General features: G+C 42.9%; 1 protein-coding gene across 1 annotated transcript in view; it reads left to right on the forward strand.

Moving 5' to 3' along the window:
• The window catches only part of CELF5 (CUGBP Elav-like family member 5), a gene marked incomplete at its 3' end in the record, with an annotated part of 28,273 nt that extends 11,877 nt beyond the window's left edge, over positions 1–16,396 (forward strand). The window contains exons 2-3 of the mRNA XM_032233677.1: positions 14,745–14,833; positions 16,370–16,396. Coding sequence (XP_032089568.1) covers positions 14,745–14,833; positions 16,370–16,396 — 116 coding nt within the window. The remainder of the gene's footprint in view (positions 1–14,744; positions 14,834–16,369) is intronic.
• Between the last annotated feature and the right edge of the window lie 430 nt (positions 16,397–16,826).

A 16,826-nucleotide genomic window follows, 5' to 3' on the forward strand; every position in this document is an offset into this window, starting at 1 on the left:
AAGCCGTCGCTGAACGAGTGGTCGTTAACCGAGGACTACCTGCATAAATCAGTGCAAATAGAAAAGAGGAAACAAAGGAAGGAAATAAAATAAGAACGTAGGTTAAAGAAATACATGTTTTCTGGCATATCATTTGTGAATTGTTGAAATTTACTAAGGCATAAAATACAGGGGGTCCTCGGCATACGACCGAAATTGAGCCCAACATTTCTGTTGGCTAAGTGTAACAGTTGTTAAGTGAGTTTAGCCTCATTTTACGACACTTCTTGCCACAGCCATTTGGTGAAATCCCTGATGTTGTTAAGTCAGTCAGTCAGTCCCATGGTTGTTAAGTGAATCAGGCTTCCCCATTGACTTTGCTTATCAAAAGGTCACAGAAAAGAGGATCCCGTGACCCCAGGACTCTGCAACGGTCACAAATATGAGTCACTTTGCCAAGCATTCGAATTTTGCTCGCGTGACGGTGGGAATACTGCGACAGTTGTAAGTTTGAAATAAACGTTGTAAGTTATTATTTTTTTGTAACTTCGAAAGTTCACTAAGGGAACGGTTGTAAGTCGAGGTCTACCCATAGCAACAAGTGAATTTATCACTTTAAATGACTAAAAAACAGTATTGAGGTTTAAGCAGAAATTAATATCATTAATATCTAGAGACCCAGTGGCTCAGTGGCTAAGACGCTGAGCTTGTCGATCAGAAAGGTCGGCAGTTCGAATCCCTAGCGCTGCGTAATCGAGTGAGCTCCCGTTCCTTGTCCCAGCTTCTGTCAACCTAGCAGTTTGAAAGCATGTAAAAAATGCAAGTAGAAAAATAGGGACCACCTTTGGTGGTAAGGTAACAGTGTTCCGTGCGCCTTCGGCGTTTAGTCATGCCGGCCACATGACCACGGAGACGTCTTCAGACAGCACTGGTTCTTCGGCTTTGAAACAGAGATGAGCACCGCCCCCTAGAGTCGGGAACGACTAGCACATATGTGCGAGGGGAACCTTTACCTTATAAGTCCATGTACTGAATTATGGTGCAGGAATGGTTTCTACTTTGAATTAATTTCTATGTCGGGTTTTTTTTTTAAGGTGTGACTTTACCATACTTTTTACAATTCGGAATTCAGCTCTTAATCATTGTTTCCTTTTAGTATGAATCCTCTTCCAGAACTGTTGAGCTCTTCAACATTGCCATCAAATATATATCGACCTAAACTTCTCGTTACATTTCCAACAAATTTTTAGAGAAGGCTTTATCTATTTTAGGAATTAAGACTGGAGTGATATCCCAGTGATAACACAGCTTGAAGCCATGCTGTCTAAGAGTGACATTCAGCATAAATTTAATATTTTGCTTTCATTGCAATTCCTATCACTGCAATGCTATTTCTGCATTCTGGTGTTGCATCTATTTAATCCTGGAATCATTGAAATGCACAGATTCGGAGTCACTTTACATTCCGACCCCCCCCCCCCCAAAATTCTCAATTATGTACAGGTAGTCCTCGTCTTATGACCACAATTGAGCCTCAATTTTTGGTTGCTAAGCAAGACTTTTGTTCTGTGAATTTTGCCCCATTTTACCACCTTCCTCCCCACACTTGTTAAGTGAGTCCCTTCGGTTGTTAAGTGAGTCACACGGTTGTTAAGTGAATCTGGCTTCCCCACTGACTTTGCCATCTCAGAGGGTCGCAAAAGCCGATCACGTGACCCTAGGACACGGCATCCATTGTAAATACGAGCCAGTGGCCAAGGGTTTGAATTTTGATCATGTGACTATAGGGATGCTGCAATGGTGGTGCAAAAAATGGTCATAAGTCAATTTTTTGGGTACCATTGTGACTTCGGTCACTAAACCAACTGTCGTTAAGTCGAGACTCCATTACAAGACTTTTGAATTCTGCATTTTTTTTTTATAAATTTTTTATTATTTTTTATTTTGTTACATAGACAACACACCCACAACAATGAAAAAAAAACATCATCACATATAGCATGTCATTTGGTTACAAGTGTTTTAACATTTATCATTCTTATACATTTATTATTTCATTTAATAGGTTATAATATACAGTTTGGGTTGCTTTACCATCCCACCCGCCTGTTTTAACACCACCTTATTTTCCCTTTCTTTTCTCCCTCCCTTCTCTACTTCCTTCCTTCCTCCTCTCCTTCCCCTTCCTTCTTCCTGTACCTTTCTCCTAATCCCGCTCTTCCTCTTCCCCTTCCTACCCTCTCTCCTCCTCCTTTCCATCCTCCTCTCCTTACCTCTTTCTTTCCACCCTCTCTCCCTTCTCTACTTCCTTCCTTCCTCCTCTCCTTCCCCTTCCTTCTTCCCTTACCTCTCCTTTGCTCCTGCTCTTCCTCTTTCCCTTCCTACCCTCCTTCCTTTTCTCTCCCTTCCATCCTCCTTTCCTTTCCCTTTCCTTTCCCCCTCCCTCCCTTCTCTACTTTCCTCCTCTCCTTCCCCTTCCTTCTTCCCTTACCTTTCTCCTACTCCTGCTCTTCCTCTTCCCCTTTCTACCCTCTCTCCTCCTCTTTCTCTCCTTTCCATCCTGCATTTTTTTTTGTCATACCCTGTTATTATTTGAAGATACTACAGCAAGTAAGGTAAACTAGATTACTGTGAATTAAAAGTCTCCAAACAAAAAAAGGATTTATCTTTGCCTTGTTGATAATTAGATTTTGCCCTCTAAGTTATTCATGTCCCACGGATCAAATTTCTTTGCATTTTTCTCTTCGTGTGATTAGCTGTTTAATAAAAAAAAGAAGTAATACGTTTTTAAAAAAAAATGCAGGTAATCCTCAATTTACAACAGTTCATTTAGTGACTTTTTTCAGCGCTGTTGCAACTTTGAACCGTCATTAACTGAAGTGTGGTTAGTCAACAACCTACAACTCTATTTCTGACGGTTGAGGCATTCAGCGGTCATGCGACCCCCACTTGCGACCATCCCTGACAGGAAAAGTCGATGGGGGAAGCTGGATTTGCTTAACAACCCAGAGATTCACTTAACAACCGTAGCAAAAATGTCCTGAACTCAGGCAAAACAACTGTCTTGCTTAACGATGGAAATTTTGGCTTCGGTTGTAAGTCGTACGTCGAGGAATACCTGTCATTATTTGAGAACGCGTCCTCTTAATGGCTACCGTATCTACAGAGGGGAGGTCAAAAAAGTCAAAATGGCAGCTGCCGTCCTATTTAGACACGTTAGCACACGCACGGAAGGCCGAGCGCATGTGTGGGTGTGTGTCCTCACATTTGTGAACTGGTAGGGAAAGTAAGGGAATACCACTCCTCCTGAGTGGCAGGGCTTCGGTAGAACGGACGTGTCCACCATTTTGACTTTTTTGACCTCTCAGGGCCTCTCGCCAACTGTTCTCCCGTGGCAGAATTTAACTGAACTTCATCGAACGATCTGTTCTCCGCTGTCCCCTCCCAAAACTCTCGTTTCTTCTCTTCCCCTTTCATTTTTCCCCCCCACTATCTCTGTGCCGTGTTGGTTCCAGCTGGTGTGTAGGTTGCATTTTCACAGATGGAACAAGAGGCAAACACACACACAGACACACATACACAACAAGTGTGGGTTCCGTTTCTCCTGTCTATAAATTGTTCCCGTTCAGGAAACCGGAGGGGGGGGGAGGAAAAAGAGGCAGCAAGGAAGGAACAGAAGCCCTCGCCCATCTGCACACTCGCCAGGCCTGACCCTGCTTAGCTTTCGGGCAATCAGACAAGGCGGTTTTGGTGCTCTGGAATAGTATTTCTTCACCTCAGCAACTTTAAGATGGGCGGACTTCAACTCCCAGAATGCTCTAGCCAGCATGGTGGGCTTTACCTCTGAGAAAGCCCCATTCAGTCTTTGTGGGTTTGAAATCACACTCACAGGATGCCCCAGCCAGCATCTGTGGACTTCAAGTCCCAGAATTCCCCAGGCAGCATCTTTGGACTTCAACTCCCAGAATTCCCCAGGCAGCATTTGTGGATTTGAAATCACAGGATGCCCAAGCCAGCATCTGTAGACTTCAACTCCCGGAATTCCCTAGGCAGCATTTCTGCATTTGAAACCCCAGAATTCCCCAGGCAGCATCTTTGGACTTCAACTCCCAGAATTCCCCAGGCAGCATTTCTGCCCTTGAACTCCCAGAATTCCCCAGGCAGCATCCTTGGACTTCAACTCCCAGAATTCCCCAGGCAGCATTTGTGGATTTGAAATCACAGGATGCCCAAGCCAGCATCTTTGGACTTCAACTCCCAGAATTCCCCAGGCAGCATTTGTGGATTTGAAACCCCAGAATTCCCCAGGCAGCATCTTTGGACTTCAACTCCCAGAATTCCCCAGGCAGCATTTGTGGATTTGAAATCCCAGAATTTCCCAGTCAGGTTCTATGGACTTCAACTCCCAGAATTCCCCAGGCAGCATCTTTGGACTTCAACTCCCAGAGTTCCCCAGGCAGCATTTGTGGATTTGAAACCCCAGAATTCCCCAGGCAGCATCTTTGGACTTCAACTCCCAGAATTCCCCAGGCAGCATTTGTGGATTTGAAATCCCAGAATTTCCCAGTCAGGTTCTATGGACTTCAACTCCCAGAATTCCCCAGGCAGCATCTTTGGACTTCAACTCCCAGAATTCCCCAGGCAGCATCTTTGGACTTCAACTCCCAGAATTCCCTAGGCAGCATTTCTGCATTTGAAATCTCAGAATTCCCCAGGCAGCATCTTTGGACTTTAACTCCCAGAATTCCCCAGGCAGCATTTGTGGATTTGAAATCCCAGAATTTCCCAGTCAGGTTCTATGGACTTCAACTCCCAGAATGCTACATCCAGCATTTGTGGATTTGAAATCCCAGAATTCCTCAGCCCGTATCTGTGGACTTCAACTCCGAGAATTCCCCATCCAGCATTTGTGGACTTCCATTCCCAGAAACCCACACACCTTGACAGTAGCAACCTGTCGAGGTGGGTCTGCTACAAAATGTTGTCGTATTTTGTGCTTTTCACTGATGTGGGGGCAGACATCTTTCTTTCACAGGCCAACTTCTTGCCATCAGTTTTAATTTTTTTAATTTCTACTCTGTTGTCAATTTTTTGTGGTTTGTGGGCTGGTTGGATGTGCCTTTTCTGGGCTATATAGGATGATTTCGTCTATATTTTTTTAGGAGAGGGATATTTCCAGGTAGTCCTCTAATTACAACCATTCATTTTGTGACAGCTTGAAGTTACAGCAACACAGAAAAGTGACTTATGACTGGTCCTTAACACTTACAAGCCATACAGCACGCCCGCAGTTATGTGATCAAAAATTTGGGTGTGTATTTTATAATAACTGCGGTATCCTGGGGTCACACGATCATCATTTGTAACTTTTCTAACCACAAAGTCCATTGGGGAAGCCCAATTCACTTAATGACCACATGATTTGCCTTAACAACCGCAGCGATTTGCTTAACAACCATGACAAGAAAGTGGTAAAATTGGGCATGCCTCACTTAACAACGGTCTTGCTTAACAATTAAAATTCTGTCCCCGGCTGTAGTCGTAAGTCCAGGAGTACCTTTAAGGGGCTGCTTTAGCAAACAGGGAGTGAACGGAACTGCAGGTAGTCCTCGACTTACAACAGCTCATTTAGCGACCGTTCAAAGTTACAACAGCCCTGTCAATAGTGACTGATGACCATTTTTCACACTTTTGACCGTTGCGGCATCCCCATGGTCACACAATTTACGTTTGGATGCTTCACAAACTGACTCACATTTGTGACAGTTGCAGTGCCCCAGAGTTATGTGTTCCCCTTTTGCGACCAACTGATAAGCAAAGTCAATGGAGAAACCAGATTCACTTAACAATCGTGTTACTAGTTTAACAACTACATTGATTCACTTAACAAATGTGTTAAGTGAATGTTAAATTCACTGAACAAATTTTTCACTTAGCAACATAAATTTTGGGCTCAATTGTGGTCGTAAGTTGAGGACTACCTGTATGCTGTCTGCAAACCAAACATTTTCTATCTGAGGAGACACCAGATGACCAAAAACAGAATTTGGGACTTTTAAATACAAATACAATAGCAGAGTTGGAAGGGACCTTGGAGGTCTTCTAGGCCAACCCCCTGCCTAGGCAGGAAACCCTATACCATTTCAGACAGATGGCTATCCAACATCTTCTTAAAGACTTCCAGTGTTGGGGCATTCACAACTTCTGGAGGCAACTTCTGTTCCACTGATTAATTGTTCTAACTGTCAGGAAATTTCTCCTCAGTTCTAAGTTGCTTCTCTCCTTGATTAGTTTCCACCCATTGCTTCTTGTTCTGCCCTCAGGTGCTTTGGAAAATAGTTTGACTCCCTCTTCTTTGTGGCAACCCCTGAGATATTGGAAAACTGCTATCATGTCTCTCCTAATCCTTCTTTTCATTAAACAAGACATACCCAGTTCCTGCAACCGTTCTTCATATGTTTTAGCCTCCAATTAAAATGGAGCCAGTGACAGATTTTATTTTTCTGGCTCCAAGATCACCGCAGATGGGGACTGCAGCCAAGACATTAAAAGAGGCTGGCTCCTGGGGAGGAAAGCTAGGGTAAATCTAGACAGCTTCCTAAAAAGCAGAGATATCATCCCCTTGCCAACCAAAGTGCGTTTAGCCAAGGCTCTGGTTTCCCCAGTTGCAATGGACGGCTGTGAAGGTTGGACCATAAGGAAGGCTGAGCATCAAAGAATGGAGGCCTTTGAACTCTGATGCTGGAGAAGAAGACTCCTGCATTGAGTCCCTTGGACTGCAAGGCCATCCAACTGGTCAGTCCTAGAGGAGATCAACCCTGACTGCTCTTTAGAAGGTCCTAAATCCTGAAGAGGAAACTCAAAGACTTTGGCCACCTGATGAGAAGGAAGGACTCCCTGGAGAAGAGCCTCATGCTGGGAACGATGGAGGGCAAAAGAAGAAGAAGGGGACGACAGAGAATGAGGGGGCTGGATGGAGTCACCAAAGCAGCAGGCGTGAGCTTAAATGGACTCCAGAAGATGGTAGAGGACAGGAAGGCCTGGAGGAACGTTGTCCATGGGGTTGCAATGGGTCAGACATAACTTTGCAACTAACAACAACAACCACAACCCCTGATTATGTCCTGACTGGATCTAACATCGATCCTTCCCTTGGTGCCTTGTTCCAAGTGACTTTTGATAGAGGAGAAAATCAGATTTTGCAAATTTCACGAACGATTTCATTCAGACAACTCCTTTGCCCTCTGTAAGGCTCCGGGGATTTCAAATGAAAACAGCCTTACTTATGGTTAAAAGGATCAACTGATGGACTTGAACCAGGCATGCCCAGGACAACTATGAATGAACAGAGTTCAATCAGAGGGACAGGCGTGTGAAGGGAATTCAGGTAGTCCTCGACTAACGACCACAATGGAGTCCAAAATTTCTACTGCTAAGCAAGATGGTTGTTAAGCGAGTTTTGGCCCATTTTAAGACCTTGCTTGGGCAGAGTTGTTAAGTGAGCCACTTGCAGTTGTTAAGAAAGTAACGGTTGTTAAGTGAATCTGGCTTCCCCATTGACTTTACCTGTCAGAAGATTGCAAAAAAGAGATCCCGGGACTCTGCAACCGTCATATCTACATGCCAGTTTTCAAATTTCTGAATTTTGATTATGTGATTACGGGGATGCTGCAACGGTTGTGAGTGGAAGAATGGAATGGAACATGGAATAGAATGGAATATGGAAGGGTAGGGTAGATGTTGTGGCCCAGTAGGAGCCATTGGAGCTGCCACCAGACTCCGACAGCGAGGGGTCCTATGAGTCGGCCCTGGAGGATGTGGAGGACCCCGGACAGGGTTCCGACTCCGAACAGGGAGCAGAGAGGCTGGTTGGCCACCAGGAGGCGCCTGAGCCTTGGAGCAGTGGGGAGGAGACAAGGGAGTGTGATCCTGACGTCATGCATTGGAGCAGTGAGGAGGAGACAAGGGAGTTGGTCCTGGATGCCCGGCAACGGAGGGCTAATAGGCGTAAGGAACAGTTACGCAGTTACAGGAGATAATTGAACTCAGCTGGTGGTAATTAGGCTCCTCTCAAGACTATAAAAGGAATGACTTTCCACACGCTCGTCACAGGAATCAACGTATTCACTAGAGCTGGAGAAGCTAACGTGGCTAGCTTGGCAGGCTGGATTGCTGCCAAGGTGTGGTCTGTGCTGGATTGCTGCCAAGGTCTAGTCTGTGTGTTAATAAATCTTTGAAGTATCTTTGTCTCGGCGTGCTTTGGTGTATGAAGAGTGGGGGTCAGAACAGTACTCTTAATTCTGCAAAATGGAATTGAGTGGTTTCTTTCTTGGTTATTAAGTGAAGCAGCCTTGACATAGAGTAGAATGAAATATGGAATAGGATAAGATGGAATGGAATATGGAATATGGAAGGATAGGATAGGGTAGGGTAGAGTAGAGTAGAATGGAATGTGGAATAGGATAGGATGGAATGGAATGGACAATGGAATGGAATATGGAATATGGAGAATAGAATGGAATGGAATATGGAATATGTAACAAGGAAGTGTAGGGTAGAGTAGAGTAGAATGGAATATGGAATAGGAAAGGATGGAATGGAAAGGAATGGAATATGGAATATGGAATATGGAATATGGAATATGGAATAGGGAATAGGGAATATGGAATATGGAATATGGAATATGGAATATGGAATATGGAATATGGAATATGGAATAGGATAGGATGGAATGGAATGGAATAGAATGGACTATGGAATGGAATATTGAATATATAGAATGGAATGGAATATGGAATATGGAATATGGAATATGGAATATGGAATATGGAATATGGAATATGGAATATGGAATGGGATAGGATGGAATGGAATGGAATAGAATGGACTATGGAATGGAATATTGAATATGGAGAATGGAATGGAATATGGAATATGGAATATGGAATATGGAATATGGAATATGGAATATGATAGGATGGAATGGAATGGAATGGAATAGAATGGACTATGGAATGGAATATTGAATATGGAGAATAGAATGGAATGGAATATTGAATATTGAATATGGAATATGGAATATGGAATATAGGATGGGATGGGATGGGATGGAATAGAATGGACTATGGAATGGAATATTGAATATGGAGAATAGAATGGAATGGAATATGGAATATGGAATATGGAATATGGAATATGGAATATGGAATATGGAATATGGAATATGGAATATGGAATATGGAATATGGAATAAGGAAGTGTAGGGTAGAGTAGAGTAGAATGGAATATGGAATAGGATAGGATGGAATGGAATATAGAATATGGAGAATAGAACAGAACAGAACAGAATAGAATATAATTCTTATTGGCTAATTGTGATTGGACACACAAGGAATTTGTCTCCGATGCTGATGTTCTCAGTGTAAACACATACAACAACAAAATTATAGGCCGTAGGCCATAAATCATAGTTCATTGATCATGTCCCTTTTTTCAGTGCCTTTCTAACTTTGAACAGTCACTAAATGAATGGCCGTAAATCGAGGACCGCCTGTAAACTGTCTCAATTGGAAAAGGGTGAACCTACCGATTTTTGCTAACGTGATCCTTTGCCTACAATGCAGGGGGCGAGCGGATTCCCTTGGGCTTGATAGAGAGGGAGTTAAACCCAGGGCCATAGATTCGCTTCCGGGGTTCATTCGATCAGAACAGACCTGGAAGGGACCTTGGAGGTCTTCTAGTCCAACCCCTTGCTCAAGCAGGTGATCCTCTGCCAATCTGAACAAATGGCTATCCAACATCTTCTTAAAAACTTCCCCACAACTTCTAGAGGCAAGCTGTTCCACTGGTTAATTGTTCTCACTGTTAGGAAGTTTCTCCTTAACTCCAGCTTGCTTCTCTCCTTGATTAGTTTCCATCCATTATTTCTTGTTCTGGTGCTGTCTTTTGCCCCCCCACCCTCTTCTTTGTGGCAGCCCCTGAAACTTTGGAAGGCTGCTATCATGTCACCCCTGGTCCTTCTTTTCATCAAACTAGACATACTCAATTTCTGCAACCGTTCTTTATCTGTTTTAATCTCTTCTTTGCACTTTTTCCAACATCCTTTGTCACGTGGTGACCAAAACTGGACGCAGTATTCCAGGTGTGGCCTTACTAATTCCTATTAATTATTTACCTATTCCTTCTTCCTGCCTTCAGGTGCTTTGGAAAATAGGGGGACCCCTTCTTTTCTGTGGCAGCCCCTCAAATATTGGAATGCTGCTATCATGTTCCCCCTGGTCCTTCGTTTCTTTAGACTGGCCAAACTCAAATCCTGCAGCCTTTCTTCATTTTATTCTCCAGGCCTTTAATCATCTTAGTTGCTCTTCTTTGCATTTTTCCCAACATCTGTTTTGTAGCGTGGTGACCAAAACTGGATGCGGAATTTCTTTTTTTTAAATATATATATTTATTTTCATAACAAACATTCAAATCCTCCTTCTTTACATACTGTAGAAAGTGTATCAGTTGGTTACAAAAGGCTTTTGTGCATCTCTTCCACCGTCATCAAATATAATTCATATTAACTCTAATATCTTAACTCGGATATTTATTATATTACCATCATCATATCTCCACTTTTATTTGACTATGATTATTTAAACGTCCTTCATCATAAAATATACCAAGATTTAATACATAACCACATACTGGCATTTCATTTACTTATTTATAAAATCCTCCATTAACATTAAATCCTCATATTCTATTCTAGCTAAACATCCATAATATTTAATACCAAAATTTTCTAATCCTCCTTTCCAAATCCCTGTTTACCATTTACATCCAATTCCCTTATATTATACCCATATACATATACATATATATTATATATTTAGTGTCACAACCCCTGGTATGCCCCAATTATGGGAGGAAGCTAACTGCTTCCGTTCTCTGTCCTTCGGCTCGTCACAAGAGACCATCCAGACAGAAACCCAATATTTTTACTGTTGCCTTTGTTACATTTGTGTTGTATTTGTGCTGATAAATAAATAAAGGGAGGCTAGTATAGATCTATTTCAAGCTATTTAGCTCTCATCAGCTAGCCATACCCTTACTGGGATTCGAACCTGTGCTGTATTACATCTTAAGCAGATGTATTAACCATTAAGCCACAGGTCCTCCTCCATTATCAGCTGAGCCAGGGAGGTAGGTATATATTTAGTGTCACAACCCCTGGTATGCCCCAATTATGGGAGGAAGCTAACTGCTTCCATTCTCTGTCCATCGGCTCGTCACAAGAGACAATCCAGACAGAAACCCAATATTTTTACTGTTGCCTTTGTTACATTTGTGCTGTATTACATGATAATGGAGGAGGACCTGTGGCTTAATGGTTAAGACATCTGCCTAAGATGTAATACAGCACAGGTTCAAATCCCAGTAAGGGTATGGCTAGCTGATGAGAGCTAAATAGCTTGAAATAGATCTATACTAGTCTCCCTTTATTTATTTATCAGCACAAATACAACATACACACACACACACACACACACACACATACACACACACACACACACACACACACACACACACACACACATACACACATATATATATATATATATATATATATATATATATATATATATATATATATATATATGTTTTCTGAGGTTTTCGCGGGTGTTAGTATGTAGGTCTCTAGTTGTTCGGGTTTTCTCCCGCGTAGAATTGGAGATGTCTTGGCGACGTTTCGACGAAGTCTCATTCGTCATCTTCAGGCTGCTTCAGACTACTTCAGGTTTGGTGTTTCTGGAAACCTGAAGTAGTCTGAAGCAGCCTGAAGATGACGAATGAGACTTCGTCGAAACGTCGCCAAGACATCTCCAATTCTACGCGGGAAAACCCGAACAACTAGAGACCTACATATATATATATATACATATATATATACATACATACATACATACATACATACATACATACATACATATATATATATATATATATATATATAATCATTATCCTTTCTTTATTTAACTATATCCTATATCATAACATTTTCCCCCTAATAATTTCAGAATTTCAGGTGCGGCCCTTACTAAGGTTTTATAAAGCGCTACTTCGCGTGATTCCTCCATGCTTATGAGATGGGTGTGTGACCTACAGGTAGCCCTCCACTTACAACCACTCATTTAATGACAGCTCAAAGTTACCACAGCACGGGAAAAAAAGGGACTAGCAGCCAGTCCTCACACTTATGACCATCACAGCATAGCAGTAGCACTTAGACTTATGTACCGCTTGACAGTGCTTTTACACCCCTCTCTTAGCAGTTGACAGAGTCAGCCTCTTGCCCCCTCAAAATCTGCGTCCTCATTTTACCCACCTCGGAAGGACGGAAGGCTGAGTCAACCTTGAGCCTGGTGAGATTCGAACAGCCAAACTGCAGGCAGACGCCGGCAGTCAGCAGAAGTAGTACCACAACCCGAGGTGGCGCAGTGGTTAGAGTGCAGCACTGCAGGCTACTTCAACTGACTGCTAGTTCAGCAGTTCAGCGGTTCAAATCTCACCGGCTCAGGGTTGACTCAGCCTTCCATCCTTCCGAGGTGGGTAAAATGAGGACCCGGATTGTTGTTGGGGGCAATATGCTGACTCTGTAAACCGCTTAGAGAGGGCTGAAAGCCTTATGAAGCGGTCTATAAGTCTAACTGCTATTGCTATTGCTATTGCTACTCTACCCACTGCACCACCATGCATCAAGCATCCCCACAGTCATGTGATAAAAATAATTGCTTGGCAGCTGGCATGTATTTACCACTGATTGCAGGATATACAGTATGCCAAGTTCAGATCAGAGGTGGTATTCAGCCAGTTTGGACCAGTTCACTCGAACCGGTAGCAGAAATCATGGTTGGGCCCCACCCACCCACCCATGCTGTCCTATTGAGACACGTTTTTGAGAGAGGGCGCATGCATAGAAGCCACGCGCACGAGCAAGGCACATGCGCAGAATGCCCGGCGTAACCGGTGGTAACAAAATGTGAAACCAATCACTGGTTCAGATATATCTCTCTCTTTTATGTAATGTGGTGATCAAAACCACGTGCAGTATTCCAGGTGGGGTCACAAAAATATGATTCGCGGTGAAACGCTAGAATTAAACAATGGTTGATTAGAAAATGAAAGAATATATTTTACAATACAACAGCAGAGTTGGAAGGGACCCTGGAGGTCTTCTAGTCCAACCCCCTGCCTAGGCAGGAAACCCTATACCGTTTCAGACAAATGGTTATCCAACATCTTCTTTTTTTTTATATATATATATTTTTTTGTCCTTTTAAAACTGTTTATTTCATTTTCATTTTCATTTTATACAATCACTTATATACTGTGCATTTTAAAAAAAAAGGGAAAATCAATGAACACAACTCATCTTCCACCATAGAAAACCAACATAGCACTTCAATCCCCCATACACCCTTTCTTCTCCCCCTCCAACTTTCATTTCTCCCCTCCAACATTCCCCTCTTCTACTTCCCTTCCCCCTCAAACATTCCTTTCTCCCCTTCCCTCCATCTCACCCTCCTTACATTCCCCTCTCACTCCCTCTTTACTTCTCCCTCTTCTTTCCCTCTACTCCTCACTTTGGTGTATCTCTACAATTCATTAATCTATTCAGTTTATATTTTACTCTAAAATTAAGAAAAATGAAAAGAAAAAAGAGAAAATAAAAGAAAAAAAAGAAAAAGAAAAGAAAAGAGAGCAACAGTATACAAGTGCATTCTTATTGTATCCAACATCTTCTTAAAGACTTCCAGTGTTGGGGCATTCCCAACTTCTGGAGGCAACTTCTGTTCCACTGATTAATTGTTCTCACTGTCAGGAAATTTCTCCTCAGTTCTAAGTTGCTTCTCTCCTTGATTAGTTTCCACCCATTGCTTCTTGTTCTACCCTCAGGTGCCTTGGAGAATAGCTTGACCCCCTCGTCTTTGTGGCAGCCCCTGAGATATTGGAAGACTTCTATCATGTCTCCCCTAGTCCTTCTTTTCATTAAACTGGACATACCCAGTTCCTGCAACCGTTCTTCATATGTTTTAGTCTCCGGTCCCCTAATCCTCTTTGTTGCTCTTCTCTGCACTCTTTCTAGAGTCTCCACATCTTTTCTACATCGTGGAGACGTATTTTAATGTAGACATGTGTAGTAACAGTAGAATTATATGGGTTGAAGGGTTGGAAAGAATATGAACAGATGTACCAGTACTTTAAATGTTGAAATGATTGTGATTGGTACGAGAAGTGTATATTGAGACACCGATTAATGAAAGAATGAAAGATGACATTTTAATATAAGTACCGTATTTTTCGGAGTATTAGTAATAGTAATAGCAGTAGACTTATATACCGCTTCATAGGGCTTTCAGCCCTCTCTAAGCGGTTTACAGAGAGTCAGCATATTGCCCCCAACAATCCGGGTCCTCATTTTACCCACCTCGGAAGGATGGAAGGCTGAGTCAACCCTGAGCCGGTGAGATTTGAACTGCTGAACTGCTGATCTAGCAGTAGCCTGCAGTGCTGCGTTTAACCAATGCGCCACCTACTTTCGTACCTTTCCCCCTCAAAATAGAGGGTGAAAATCTGGGTGCCTCTTATACACTGAACACAGCATTTTTGGCCTCCTGAAGCCCTGCCCCCTACTGGTAAGGTTTTTATAAATCGGTTAAATGCTTTCTGCGCACAGAGACGAGGTGATGCGCTTAATGTTCCTTCTGCTTCCGTTTCAGGGTGCGCTTTCCTGACCTACTGCGCCCGAGACTCTGCTATCAAAGCTCAGACTGCCTTACACGAACAGAAGACGCTGCCGGGGGTAAGTGTGGGAATCGAGTACATTTGCAGGAGGGGACCCCTTAATCTTGGAACGATTTCAGTTTTGCATCATGTGCTAAAATGTGCTGGGGGAACAGATGAATTGTTCCTGGGATATTTTTCCTCCCATTGGTTTTAGCCCCGCGAGGTAGTCCAGACAAATGTCACATCAAAGTAATCTTGCATTTCTTTATTTGAGATAGAAGGCCAAGGGCCATCTGAAAAATCTGATTTTTCCGGTGTCGAAACCTTCACCAATGAACTCCAGTTTTGCACCCCAAATTTGAGTTCAGGCCTTAGAAGAAGTTTTGTTCACTTTTTAATCTGTCTGTCTGTCTGTCTGTCTGTCTGTCTATTTATCTATCTATCTATCTATCTATCTATCTATCTATCTATCTATCTATCTATCTATCTATCTATCTATCATCTATCTGTCATCTACCTACCCATCTACCTACATCTATCTATCTGTCAGGGTAATGATGATTTAATAGCTGACCAGTAAACTGAAATAATGATGCAATGAGAATGAATAAGCAGGGTTATCACTTTAAGAGGCTGTCTATATAAGAGAGGCCCTGTGAGGGCATCTCTCTCTCCATGTGTACTTCTGTGCTGTAGTTGATGATTGATTCCCTGACTTTGCCTAGTACATGTATGTATATATTCCTCGTAGGTAAACCACAATTTGAAAGACAAACCTCTGTTTACTGTAGTTTGCTCCAAGGTTGTCTCAAAATAGTCACACTGTGCACACACTGACACTATCATCTATCTATCTATCTATCTATCTATCTATCTATCTATCTATCTATCTATCTATCCATCCATCCATCCATCCATCCATCCATCCATCCATCCATCCATCCATCCATTCCCCATTCACAGGAAAATATAATAAAGGTGGTCCTCCAGTTATGACCACAATGGAGCCCAAAATTTCCATTGCTAAGCAGCAAGTTTTGTTAAGTGAGTTTTGCCCTGTTTTACGACCTTTCTTGCACAGTTGTTTAGTGAATCACTGCAGCGGTTGAGCTAGTCACACGGTTGTGAAGTGAATCTGGTTTCTTCTTTGACTTTATTTGTCAGAAGATCGCAAAAGTGGATCGGGTGACCCCCGGGACACTGCGACCCTCATAAATACGAACCAGTTGCCAAGTATCTGAACATGACCATGGGGATGCTGCAAAGGCTGTCAGTGTGAAAAATGGTCAAAGTCAGGGTTTTTTTCAATGCCGTTGTAACTTTGGTCATTAAACGAACCGTTGTATGTCGAGGACTACTTGTATAGCTCTATTTTTGTTGCAAGAATCTTGCAAGGGTGAAATGATTTCTTCCTTCCTTTTCTTTCAAACTCTGGAAAACAAGGGTGTGCCCCTTCTGAGATGCTTCCTACATCGCTTTTCCTTTGGTGGGTCTAGAAAATGTTTACGTGTAGACGGGTGAGAAACGGTCATAAGTCACTTTTTTCACTGCTGTTGTAACTTTGAACGGTCACTAAATGGACTGTTGTAAGTCAAAGGGTACTGATGTGACCTCCCAGCACCCAGTGGAGCTGGCAGCAGAGTCGGAGAGTGAGGAGTTCGGGGAAGAACCTGGGCCAGTCCTGGAGTCTGGGGAAGGCTCTGATGAGGGCTCTGTGTCGGAGGCAGAGAGGGGGCCAGGGCCCTCTGACAGTTATCAGCTGCCTTCAGAGTCAGACATCAGTGAGGCAGAAGAACACGTGGAGCCTGTTCCCAGAGTTGCCAGGCGAAGGGAAGAGCTAAAGAACAGGGTTCGACTTGGGAGTAAGGCCTCAGGTGGACGGTGAATGGCCCCTCCCAGAAGAAATAAAAGAGGAGCGAAAGGGGAGTGGAGTTTGCAGAATGATAGCAATAGCAATAGCAGTAGACTTATATACCGCTTCATAGGCCTTTCAGGCCTCTCTAAGCGGTTTACAGAGAGTCAGCATATTGCCCCCAACAATCTGGGTCCTCATTTTACCCACCTCGGAAGGATGG

The sequence above is a fragment of the Thamnophis elegans genome, chromosome 1, assembly GCF_009769535.1.
Source record: "Thamnophis elegans isolate rThaEle1 chromosome 1, rThaEle1.pri, whole genome shotgun sequence".
Lineage (NCBI taxonomy): Eukaryota > Metazoa > Chordata > Lepidosauria > Squamata > Colubridae > Thamnophis > Thamnophis elegans.